This window comes from Ascaphus truei, chromosome 11 (assembly GCF_040206685.1).
Source record: "Ascaphus truei isolate aAscTru1 chromosome 11, aAscTru1.hap1, whole genome shotgun sequence".
In the NCBI taxonomy this organism is placed as follows: domain Eukaryota; kingdom Metazoa; phylum Chordata; class Amphibia; order Anura; family Ascaphidae; genus Ascaphus; species Ascaphus truei.
In genome coordinates, this window is record NC_134493.1 from 42,489,703 (window position 1) to 42,502,411 (window position 12,709).

General features: G+C 53.5%; 1 protein-coding gene across 2 annotated transcripts; it reads left to right on the plus strand.

Moving 5' to 3' along the window:
- Nucleotides 1-1,723: 1,723 nt before the first annotated feature.
- Nucleotides 1,724-12,149, plus strand: DRG2 (developmentally regulated GTP binding protein 2). Of its 2 annotated transcripts, none has more exons than XM_075565888.1 (13): nt 1,724-1,876; nt 2,484-2,644; nt 3,934-4,023; nt 4,623-4,683; nt 5,065-5,155; nt 5,410-5,482; nt 5,624-5,714; nt 7,571-7,668; nt 8,622-8,698; nt 9,245-9,333; nt 9,806-9,864; nt 11,261-11,314; nt 11,388-12,149. In XM_075565888.1, exons 1-13 carry the CDS (start codon nt 1,813-1,815, stop codon nt 11,472-11,474), a joined length of 1,095 nt encoding a protein of 364 aa, XP_075422003.1. In that variant the 5' UTR covers nt 1,724-1,812; the 3' UTR covers nt 11,475-12,149. The 2 variants fall into 2 exon arrangements, with proteins under 2 accessions (XP_075422003.1, XP_075422004.1); XM_075565889.1 differs by having other exon boundaries at nt 2,484-2,639.
- Nucleotides 12,150-12,709: the final 560 nt, after the last annotated feature.

Consider the following 12,709-nt stretch of genomic DNA (forward strand, 5'->3'; position numbering starts at 1 on the left):
GGTGATATTTTTAACCTAAGAGATGTGATAAGGTCACCTAGCGAGTGGGTAAAAAGAGAAGAGATCCCAGGACAGACCCCTTGGGTACCCCCACAGAGAGATCGATTAAGATGGAGGTGTGGGCAAACAAGACACTGAAAGTAGGATGGGAGAGGTAAGAGCAGATCCAGGATAGAGCTTTGTTACAGATACCAAGAGTAAGGAGAATGTGAAGGAGAAGAGTATCAAAGGCTTTGTCTTTGGCAGCATGGAGGTCATTAGTTATTTTGGTGAGGGCTGTTTCTGTGGAGTGAGCAGTGCGGAAGCCAGATTGTAGAGGGTCTAGGAGAGAATAGGTGGTGAGAAAATGGAGCAAGTAGGCGAACACAAGGGGTTCAATGGGTTTAGTGGCGAAAGGAAGTAGGGAGACAGGATGATAATTAGAGAGTCAGGTGGGGTCAAGCTTGCTGTTTTTGAGTAATAATGGTATTACTGTTGTGTGCTTGAAGGAGATGGGAAAGGTACCTGAGTAGAGTTGAAAATATGTGAGTGTAGGGATTAGAGTAGGAGCAAGAGGTTTGAGGAGATGGGATGGAATGGGGTCAAGACGGCAGGTGGTAGAGAGAGAAAAGTTCAGTAGTGACAAGTCCTCTGTGACAGCAGAAAAGGAGCAGAGGAAGGCAGGATGAGAGTTAAGAAGAGGTGTAGGATGGGAGGATACAGAAGGGATGTCTTGACTAATGGAAACCAATGTCCTACTGTCTCTATACGTTCCCCTACCTACCAATTAGATTGTAAGCGCCTCGGAGCAGGGACTCCTCTTCCTTAATGTTACTTTTATGTCTGAAGCACTTATTCCCATGACCTGTTATTTATATGATTACCACGTGTATTATTACTGTGAAGCGGTATGTACATTTATGACGCTATATAAATAAAAACATACAATACAATAATCAGCAAATTCCTGAGGTGAAATGGAGGAAGAAAAACAGGTAACAGACGGTAGTCTGAATAGATAGTCAAAGACAGGGAAGAGTCGGCTTAGATTTGTGAGTGTTGATTAATGACAAAAAGTAGGTTTGTTTAGCCTGGGAGAGGGCAGAGTTGAAACAGGATAGCATACATTTGTAGTGAAGGAAGTCAGGGAGTGTGTGAGATTTCCTCCTGAGGCGTTCATAGGAGCGAGTGCAGGAGTGGAGCAATCGTGTGTGGTAGTTTAGCCAGGGCCTGGCGTTAGGAGAACAGTCTAGGATGTTTGGGCGCGACTAAAGCGCTGCCACCAGCGGGACATTTTGTCGCGATGTCCGCCGCACCCGCTCCGACAAGCCAGGTCTGATAAGTGCATGTTTAAATGTCCCGCGCGGACTGCTTAGTCCGGCCATCTTTAAATGCCCAGCACGGAGAGGCCGGTCCAGGCAGTGTACTGGTCCCGCGAGGGGCATCTAAACATGTAGTTATCAGACCCAGCTTGTCGGAGCAGGGGTGATCGAGGACGTGGGAGGTGCCCTGTGGCGACTTGCCAGGGCAAAACGTCCCATTTTGAAGAAGATCGGGACTGGCAGAGTGCGCAATCCCGCCCTTCCCCAATATCTCTTAGCATTCAATGCTTCCATGAGAGAGAGAGATATCAAATGGAAATGAGTATATAGAGTATATATATATATGCTAGGGGAAGTGGTTGCATGCCTGAGTGCTTCAGTCAGTACTGGGCAGGAAGGAATTATGGGGGGTTTGCCCTGATCAGAGATGTCCGTCTGACACATAGTGACGCCACATACGCTACTTCCTGTTCCTCTCCGCGTGCTTCCGGTCCCGGGGTAGGCCGCAGATATGGGGATCCTGGAGAAAATCTCGGAGATCGAGAAGGAGATCGCTCGGACCCAGAAAAATAAAGGTGCCGGGGAGTATAGAGGGGAGCGGTATAGAGATGTGTGGGGAGGGGTGTACAGGGTTATAACGTTAGGGGGCATGTATACAGAGGGGCGAAGAATTACGCCGGGGTGCTGGCACAGCTGAGCTGTATACAGAGGGCTGCTGGCGCTGAGCTGTATACAGAGGGCTGCTGGCACAGTGCTGAGCTGTATACAGAGGGCTGCTGGCACAGTGCTGAGCTATATAAGAGGGCTGCTGGCACAGTGCAGAGCTTTATACAGAGGGCTGCTGGCACAGTGCAGAGTGGTATACAGAGGGCTGCTGGCACAGTGCTGAGCTGTATACAGAGGGCTGCTGGCACAGTGCTGAGCTGTATACAGAGGGCTGCTGGCACAGTGCAGAGCTGTATACAGAGGGCTGCTGGCACAGTGCTGAGCTGTATACAGAGGGCTGCTGGCACAGTGCAGAGCTGTATACAGAGGGCTGCTGGCACAGTGCAGAGCTGTATACAGAGGGCTGCTGGCACAGTGCAGAGCTGTATATAGAGGGCTGCTTGCTGGCACAGTGCAGAACTGATCTGTATCCCTCCGGGCCGCATCATCTGACCCAGCTCTCCCCTCCTGTTCCAGCCACTGAATACCACCTGGGGCTGCTGAAAGCGAAGCTCGCCAAGTACCGATCGCAGCTGCTGGAGCCGCCCAAATCTGCGGCAGGCAAAGGAGATGGCTTCGATGTGATGAAGTCTGGAGATGCCCGCGTGGCACTTATCGGGTTCCCCTCCGTGGGTAAGGTCAGTAAGATCTCCAGTAAAGCCCTGTCCCTTCCCCTGCCGGAGCAGCTGATTGCCCTGCACATGTAGCCTGGTGACGCAGTTCGAGTGCCTGTGTTGGAGTCTTGGGCACGTCACTCTATCAATATAGTAGTGCAGTGGTAATCTCTCACAGTCTTTGAAGTGGGTAAACCTGGTTTAAATCCCAGTATTGGTTCCTTGTGAGCTTGGGCAAGTCACTTTATTTCCCTGTGCCTCAGGCATCAACATTAGATTGTAAGCTCTTTGGGACAGAGACTGACTGCCTGCAAAATTAGATCGCGCTACATACACTGTGAGTGCTATAAAAGAATGTTGGGATCCAGGAGGTCTGTGGAGCTGAACCTGCAGATTGTTCATGTCTCGGTTGGCTGCAGGCTTATAACGCTTTGGCCAAAGGATTTAAATAAATAACCCTTACCCATGAGCAGATTAGCACTGACGTATTGTACTATATGCTGTGTCACTTTGTATGTTGCGCTGGCCTTTCTGTTTTTGAACCACACTGTGTTCAACTCCCTGGTTTGTGAAGTACTTTTGATGAAAGTACCAGTGTTTCAGTCCCCTTCGGGGAAACAAAGTGGCAGTTCAATTCTCCTGCCTCACGCGAGCTAGTAGCCAAAATTTCATCATCTGTTCTTGTTGGATGACCATTTAAATCCCAGCTCGAAACCAGGCAGTGATCCTTGTACCTTCGCCGTTAACATCACAGTGCTAATTACTATACTTTCCTTTCCCCCTTCTACCCGGTACCCATCATCCTTCAGGACATTTGCCCCTAGATGTCACTCCTCCATATATAACATTTGTTTTGATGTCTCTTGCCGTGCTGGCTATTACCCCATACATCATTTATATTCGTGCTGTATATTACCTCCCGTCCTATCCCCCCCCCCCCCCCACAATTTTTTCATTGGTGAAGTTGTTGGGTGCCTCTCTGTGTTGGGTGCCTCTCCCTCTCCGCGTTGGGTGCCTCTCCTCGTTGGGTGCCTCTCCGCGTTGGGTGCCTCTCCATGTTGGGTGCCTCTCCATGTTGGGTGCCTCTAGAACAGGGCTTGGGTCTGCATGTGAAGATCTGTACAGGTGGCCTCTCCCTCCGTTGAGCAGCCGTCGGTTCATAGCCGGTGTAGCAAGGCATCTGAAACGCTGGCTGCCCAGGCTCGCGCTCAACCTGACACTCCAGGGGCCCAGGCAATTTCTGAACCTCGTTGACAAACTCCTCCTCTTTTCCACTGTATTGTTTAGTTGCAGCTGTAATCTTTTCTTTCCAGTCTACGTTCCTTAGCTTGATGACGTCCACAGCCAGCGAGGCTGCCTCGTACGAGTTCACCACTCTGACCTGCATCCCGGGCGTGATCGAGGTGAGACGGACCTCCTTATTACTATTCCTACTGCTTGTGAGTCTTCGGCTCAGTGCTGTGATCACAAGCCCTGTACAAATAACATTTTAGTTTTTTTTAGTAGTGGGTCCATGTTAAAGCTGCAGTTCAGGCTCCCGTTTTTTTTTAACGTCAATAGTTTCATGTGGGCAATCTCTAATTACCTAAAGAACTGCATAGCTGCCGGTCAATTTGTTCTCCGTCTATTGATCGGCAAAGTTTGGCGACATCTTTACATATGGGGAATGTAAATCGTTGCTATAGGAACAAGCATGCTTGTTAAAATAGAATACAAAAAAATTGGTCTTTCAAAGTTGTTTTTTTAAAAACAGAAAATGCTAAAAGTATTTTTTCTTACTACAGAACTGATTTATTAAAAAAAAAAAAAACACATGCAGGATATTGACTGAACTGCAGCTTTAATTCGGACAAGAAGCAAAAATAACACAGAGTGCTCATTTGCATTCCATTACCCAGCATCCCGTGCTGCAGTGGAAGCAAGAGATAACAGGGAAGGGTAGGGTTGCAGGCCTGAGGCGTGAATGTTCTCACAAGGAGTATTTTTATTTCTTTTTTTTCAGTACAAAGGAGCAAACATCCAGCTTCTGGATCTCCCGGGGATCATCGAAGGCGCATCGCAGGGTCCGTTTCACATGCGCTTAATACCTTTTAACCTCTTCACTGCTGAGGCTGGTCCGATAATATGCCATTATAAATGTGGTGTTTTTCTATGAGGCTGCGTGGTCATGTTTAAAGCGATGCTGTTATTAGGCGCCATGGCCTAGCATTCACTTAGACGCTCCCCTTTAATTTCCGTTTGCCGTGGTTACATTGTAAGCTCCTCGGGCCACGGCTCACTGTAATGCTTTTGTTGGCGCTGTGTAGAGATACATTTGAGCGGTGTAATAGTTTGGGATTCCCGACCCGCCCGCGTCCGCGCCTGTACTGGATGGTAGGAGCGCTGTGCTGGCGGTGAGGCCCTCTGTACGGGACGCAGAGCTGACACTTTTTCTTCCTCTCCAGGGAAGGGCAGAGGTCGTCAGGTGATTGCCGTGGCCCGGACTTCTGACGTGGTCATCATGATGCTGGACGCCACGAAGGGAGAAGTCCAGAGGTCAGTAATAACCTGGGAGGGGCAATAAAGGAGTCGGAGCCTGCAGGCCAGAGAATGCAGCGTGGCTGGCGCATGCGTGGCTGACGCACGCGTGGCTCACACACAGGAACTTTCAGACACGGGGTGCTCTGACTAGAGCTGCCTGGGTGTAAAGGGGTTAAGACCTAGTGACCTGTCCCCCCTCCCTCCCCCCTCTCCCCCCCCCCCCTGCTCACAGGACTCTGAGCTGTTCTCTTCTCCTCTGTGTTCTTCAGGCTCCTGCTGGAGAAGGAGCTGGAATCCGTGGGCATCCGGCTGAACAAACCCAAACCCAACATCTACTTCAAGGTGGGGAACCAGCGCTCTGTGTGTTGGGAACTGTCTGGTATCGGTGTCCCGGTTCTGACCCGCAGATCCGTATTTCTCATTCTTTCTCTTTTTAAATTTTTTTTTTTTATTTTATTTATTTTTTTAAATCCCGTTTTCCAGCCCAAGAAGGGAGGAGGAATCTCGTTTAATTCCACCGTGCCCCTGACTCAGTGCTCCGAGAAGCTGGTGCAACTTATTCTGCACGAGTACAGTATCCTTCCTGCGCAGCCGCTCGTCCTCTGCACGCTCTCGCTCCCGCTCCGCACGCTCCCGCTCGTGCTCCGCACGCTCCCGCTCATGCTCCCGCTCCGCACGCTCCCGCTCATGCTCCCGCTCCGCACGCTCCCGCTCATGCTCCCGCTCCGCACGCTCCCGCTCGTGCTCCGCACGCTCCCGCTCATGCTCCCGCTCCGCACGCTCCCGCTCATGCTCCACACGCTCTCGATCGTGCTCCACACGCTCTCGATCGTGCTCCACACGCTTCCGCTCGTGCTCCACACGCTCTCGATCGTGCTCCACACGCTTCCGCTCGTGCTCCACACGCTCTCGATCGTGCTCCACACGCTTCCGCTCGTGCTCCGCACGCTCCCGCTCGTGCTCCGCACGCTCTCGCTCGTGCTCCGCACGCTCTCGCTCGTGCTCCGCACGCTCCCGCTCGTGCTCCACACGCTCCCGCTCGTGCTCCGCACGCTCTCGCTCGTGCTCCACACGCTCCCGCTCGTGCTCCGCACGCTCCCGCTCGTGCTCCACCCGCTTCCGCTCGTGCTCCACACGCTCCCGCTCGTGCTCCGCACGCTCCCGCTCGTGCTCCACACGCTCCCGCTCGTGCTCCGCACGCTCCCGCTCGTGCTCCACCCGCTTCCGCTCGTGCTCCACACGCTCCCGCTCGTGCTCCGCACGCTCCCGCTCGTGCTCCACCCGCTTCCGCTCGTGCTCCACACGCTCTCGCTCGTGCTCCACACGCTCCCGCTCGTGCTCCGCACGCTCTCGCTCGTGCTCCGCACGCTCCCGCTCGTGCTCCGCACGCTCCCGCTCGTGCTCCACCCGCTTCCGCTCGTGCTCCACACGCTCCCGCTTGTGCTCCGCTCGTGCTCCACACGCTCTCGATCGTGCTCCACACGCTCCCGCTCGTGCTCCGCTCACTCTCACAATTAAATGGTATAAACCAGGCTGCTGGAGAGGGCGCTGCTATCTGAGTACATAGAATAGGGGTGGCCAACTCCAGTCCTTAAGGGCCACCAACATGCCAGCTTTTCATGATATCCCTGCTTCAGCACAGATGGCTGCCATAAGCCGGGGTCTCCTGAAAGCCTGACCTGTTGGCCACCCCTGACCTAGAAGATACCGTACAGAAATAACAAAGGGCATGGTACACCAAAAACTGGCAAAGTATTTTATTGGCCCGACGTTTTGCCTCCTCTCTGGGGCCTTCATCACATTGCACCGCGCTCAGTGTGGAATAATCACAGCTCTCAGTATACGGGCTGCTCATGTGCACAGCACTGACCGTGGCTGACCACAGCGGCGCCATACATCACTTCCCCATATTGGTGCGTCAGGATTCAGGAAGCGCCCGATCCGGTGATCGCTGCCCGTCACGTCAATGGGGCGCGCTAACCCAGACCTGAGCCGGTGCGTGAGTGCGCCGCAGAGGGGTAGCAGTGGGGCCCAAGGTCACGAGGGGTCACACACTGGGATGCAGTGACCACGGCGCTTTTCCATTTCGACAGAGGCTGCCTTACCCTACTCCAGGGGCGGCCAACTCCTGTCCTCCAGGGCCACCAACAGGTCAGGCTTTCGGGATATCCCTGCTTCAGTACACTTAGCCTCCTGTGCTGAAGCAGGGATATCCTGAAAACCTGACCTGTTGCTGGCCCTTCCTTTTTACGACTGGCTGTTTATGTGGGCTGGTGGTGGTAGATGAAATGGAGCAGCCGCTATAAGCCGAGCGCTGCGAACGGGACTCGCTCCGTGTGCGAACGGGCAGGGTTGGGGTGGCGCGGCGTTCCTTGTCATGTGGTGGCCGGGTCGTCTCTTGGCGGAATCGTCCTTACCACCCTCGCCCAGAAATGTTCAACGCAGAGGTGCTCTTCCGGGAGGACTGCTCGCCCGATGACTTCATCGATGTCATCTCTGGGAACAGAGTGTACATGCCCTGTCTCTACGTGAGTTACCCGGGCACCCAGCGTCTCGTGCCCCCCGTGCCTTCATCTCCCCGGGCCCCTCTCTCCCCGGGCCCCTCTCTCCCCGGGCCCCTCTCTCCCTGGCCCCCCCGCCCCTCCCCCCCCTGGGCCCGGGAGCCCCTCCTGCGCGCTCACATCCTGCGTTCCCGTCACATGTTACCATAACCATGAAACTTGTGGGAAATATTGCTACGTGTTACCGAGCTCTCGCACACTGATACGGTGTGTCCGGGGATTCCCGTGGCGGTGTGTCCTGCAGGCGGTGACCTCACCCGGGCAGCCTGACCTCTAGCATTTAACCAGATTTTAAATCTGGGTTTACTGCCCTCCCCCTGTGCCCTGCGCGGCGCCGCCCTCCCTTCCCCCGTGCCCGTGTGTTCACGCTGCCCTCTCTCTCCCCTCTCCCCGTGTGTTCACGCTGACCTCTCCCTCCCCTCTCCGTGTGTTCACGCCGCCCTCCCCTCTCCCCTTGTGTTCACACCGCCCTCCCCTGTGCCCGTGTGTAACGCCGCCCTCCCCTCTCGTTCCCCTGTGCCCGTGTGTAACGCCGCCCTCCCCTCTCCTTCCCCTGTGCCCGTGTGTTCACGCCGCCCTCCCCTCTCCTTCCCCTGTGCCCGTGTGTTCACACTGCCCTCCCCTCTTGCTCCCCTGTGCCCGTGTGTCCCTTCTCCCTCCCCCTCCCCTGTGCCCGTGTGTTCACGCTCCCCTCTCCCTCCTGCTTCCCCTGTGCCCGTGTGTTCATGCCGCCCTCCCCTCTCCTTCCCCTGTGCCCGTGTGTTCACGCCGCCCTCCCCTCTCCCTCCTGCCTCCCTCCCCTTTGCCCATGTGTTCACGCCGCCCTTCCCTCTCCTTCCCCTGTGCCCGTGTGTTCAAGCCGCCCTCCCCTCTCCCTCCCCTGTGCCCGTGTGTTCACGCCGCGGTGCTGTTCCTGGCAGGTGTATAATAAGGTGGATCAGATCTCCATGGAAGAGGTGGACCGCCTGGCCAGGCAGCCGCACAGTGTGGTTATCAGGTGAGGCTCACACCGCGCACTAACACCCGCTCTGCCACAGGCGGTAATGCGAGCCCCGCTGGCAAGGAAAGCGTTAAACACGCGCTCTCCTTTTTATTCTTTGTCCCTTTTCCTTCACTCGTCACATATCGGGAAGTCATGCAGCCAGTCCTGTTTTGGGGAGATATGGATGTAAAAGATTTATAGGGCGTTTTTGAAGTGTTAAGGCGGGGGCGCTCATCTCCAGTAATCAAGGGCCTCCAACAGGTCAGGTTTTTAGAATATCTCCGCTTCAGCACAGGTGTCTCACTTCGACTGAGCCTCTGATTGAGCCACCTGCGCTGAAGCTGTGACTGAGCCACCTGTGCTTTCGCAGGGATAACCTGAAAACATGTTGGTGGCCCTTGAGGACTGGAGTTGGGGCCCCCCCTGTAGTAAGGCTCTGCGGGATGGGAGGGGTTGTTGGTGTTTGCCCCCTCATTATGAGAAGGGGTTAGGGCTGCCCTCTCTGAGCGCTGGGGATGAGCATGGGGCAGTCGCCCGTAACCTCGCCCTCTTGTGTTACAGCTGCGGGATGAACTTAAACCTGGATTTCTTACTGGAGAGTCTGTGGGAATACCTGGCACTGACCTGTATATTCACTAAAAAGAGGGGCGGTAAGAACCTCTCTCCCCCCCCCCCCCCCATCTCCTCCCTCAACTCTCACTCCTGGGGGCCATGGAGTGAGCAGCGCCCTTCCCCTCTCCTCTTTTCTCGCCCTCCCCCTCTCCTCTCTTCTCTCCTCTGTTTTTCTATCACCCCCCTCCTCTTTTCTCCCCTTCTCCCCCTCTTTTCTCTCCCCTCCTCCCCCTCTCCTTTTTCCCCCCCTCTCCCTCCTTTTCTTTCCCTCCCCCCCCCCTCTTTTCTCTCCCTCCCCCCCCCCATATCTCTTTCCTCCCTTTACTTTCCACATTAATGATGGCCTGCTGTACCATTCTGCTGTCTGAGCCACGTTACATAATAACAGACTTGGTGCAGTTCAGCTGTGAAACACTAATCCATTAACTCCTTCAGTGCCAGAGGTGCAGCAATAAGTTCCAGGACCAAAAAGGTTAATTTAACGGAAATAATAATTATTTTTCTGCACAGAGAGACCAGATTTTTCGGACGCGATTATCCTTCGGAAAGGCGCTTCAGTGGAGCACGTGGTAAGACCGTTATTATGATATTTAATTATATGGGGGGGGGGGACACACACAGTTTCTCTCCGCAGTGAGATGGGAGGAGGGGTGAAAACGATCCCTGTGCAAATGTTTTTCATGATATCCCTGCTGCCTTCAGCACAGGTGGCTGTCAGACTGAGCCACTGATTGAGCCACCTGTGCTTAAGCAGGGATATCCTGAAAACCTGTCCTGTTTGTGACCCCTCAAGACTGAAGTTGCCCACCCCTGTCTTAACCCCATCAGTGCCAGGCGCTGAAGGGTTTAAATTATATACATTTCCTGTAAGAGATTTTGAGTGTCTTGTTTATAACACGGCCCTGCAGTACGGAATATCTTCTAAGTCAGGGGGTGCACCCCCCCCCCCCCTCCTTACTTGCTCTAGGGCTCCACGCGTCATATGAGGTCACAATGTCATGCGACGCTTTGCCATTTGACTAGAAAATCGGGGGGGGGGGTGCGCACCGGGGGGGGGGCACCCCTGATCTAAGTAACACACAGAGGATGCGCTAATAAAATATTCCATTCCTTCCCCTTTTATAATAATCGAGGTAATCTTATTCCACAAGCCGTTAAAGGGTCCGTCCCTCGGGGGAGCAGCAGTGACTTGGGAGGGGTTTGGTTTCCTCCGGCTGCTCCGCTCCTCTCACCTTCCTTATCTTTAGCGGCTCCGGGATGAGGATGGGGGTGGGATATGGCAAGTGGGAAATGCTTAATTGCCCAACTCTTTCCCATACTGAAGCCCACAGAAAAACACTCATCTTTGCTTTAAAATAGTGCCGCTTACTTGGGGGGGGAAGGTTCCCTTTGAGGTGGTCCCGTGAGCGCCCGGTTCAGCTACATTTAAACAATGTACCAAGGACATGGGAACTGCTGCTTTAAGCATTATTTACATTTGTTTAAAGTTGCAGACCAAGCAATATCCTACGTGTGTGTTTTCGGTTACAGATCAGTTCTGTACTACTAGAGAATACTTGTAGCATTTAAAAAAAAAAAACTCTACATTAAAAATGTAATTCTAATGTAACAAGCAGTTTTGTTTCTATTGCAACCATTTACAAAGTCACATCCCCTTGCTCTTCTGAAACAGGGTCTGACATGCCCCTTTTTTGAGCCCTGCCCCCTCTCTAGCAGTGCACCAATTGTATCTAGTGACTGCCTGGTCACATGATCTTCCCCACAGAACTTTGCATCTTTGATCCTCTTCTGCTGCACTGGCAGCCAATTAGTGAACCCCCGAGCCGAATCTTCACCGATCGGTCACAGGAGAACGAAACGATCGGCAATAATAAATGATAAAATCCGGTTGCATGGTTACATTTGTTTAAGGAAGCCTATTAGGTTCAAAATTTAACATGATTTTATTTTCATTTTTTATGACAGTGTCATCGCGTTCACAGAACCCTGGCCAGCCAGTTTAAATACGCCCTGGTTTGGGTAAGTATTCTGCCAGGGCCCGCGGCGCGTTGCGCTCTCCCTGCTCCGCTTACCTCCTTGTCTGTATTTAAAGGGGACCAGCACGAAGTACAGCCCCCAGAGGGTGGGTCTGAGTCACAACATGGAGCACGAGGACGTCATCCAGATCGTCAAGAAGTAACGTGACGGAGCGCGTCTTCTCCTCCCCCGCTGCGTCCACGGCGGAGGTCGCTTCCCCCATCGCCTTACACACTGTCTGCAAGATGCTAGCATGCGGCAGCGCAGGGGTTAAAATTCTCGGTTCCGGAGGGCCCTGCGGTGCTGTCTGGAACGGAACAGTTTGAAGATGCAATTCTGCCAAATAAACGTATCCTAGGAGAACATTGTGAAGCTAAATCACCCCACACCCCGCACCACACACAACCCCACCCCGTGTTATTTCCTCCGGGGTAATCCTAGAATTTGCAGCAGGGCGCAAACCAGCTACTTCTCTAAGTGAGCATACACCTGATTGCAAGTGGATTAATCACGAAGCATAGAATCACTGTAGAAAGCACCGCGAGGCTGGTTCACACAATTGTGTGCATTTTAGGTTGTGTGTTTTTTTATTAGCCGCGGGGGTCCCGCCGTTTCCCTGGTGTCAGTCTAGGCACTCGGATAACCGTGACGGGAGGGGGTTGGCGGGTTGGCTGGTGCTCTGAACAGTTTTAGGGCAGGTGTATTGCATTATCCAACAAGCGCGTTTCGGCCGTCGGGGTAAACTTCCTTGAACACGGTAGTTAATATTTGCGCGCGTCATTTACGGAAAGTGACAATAAAAGGCCCGGCTGCGTCCTTCGCACACACGGACACCCCATTCTTTGTGTCTTGACCTTTCATTTCTTCGGCGCGTCTCCGGCGCCAGGGAACGCGTTACGGCAGGGGGTTCCCAAACTCCAGTCCTGAAGACATCCCCCCCCACCCCCACACAACAGGTTTCAGGATATCCCTGCATCAGCATAGGTGGCTCAGTCGAAGACAACCACTGATTGAGTCACCTGTGCTGAAGCAGGGATATCCTGAAAAGCTGCTGGGGGGGGGGTATTGAGGAACCCCTCAGTTAAGTGATCAGCAAGGTCCATTCACCATTGCTAATGTCTCTACCTGGTAACCCATACAAGAGGTCCGCATGCTTATCACAGAAGTGGAAGCAGGTTCTTGTTGACGTGGCAGCGAAGAGGTTAAAAATATGCCTGGACTAATGTAGACAAAGCATCTGGAACCCAGTGCTACACCCCTTATTTGTAGGGGTGGAGAGGGTTAAACTAACACCAGCACAGGTGACGGTAAATGACCTGTGTGACCAGGTGCACAGTGACCATCGCCTGCTCGCATGCTGACCCTCCACGGCTGCGTATTAACCTCTTCTGTGCCAGA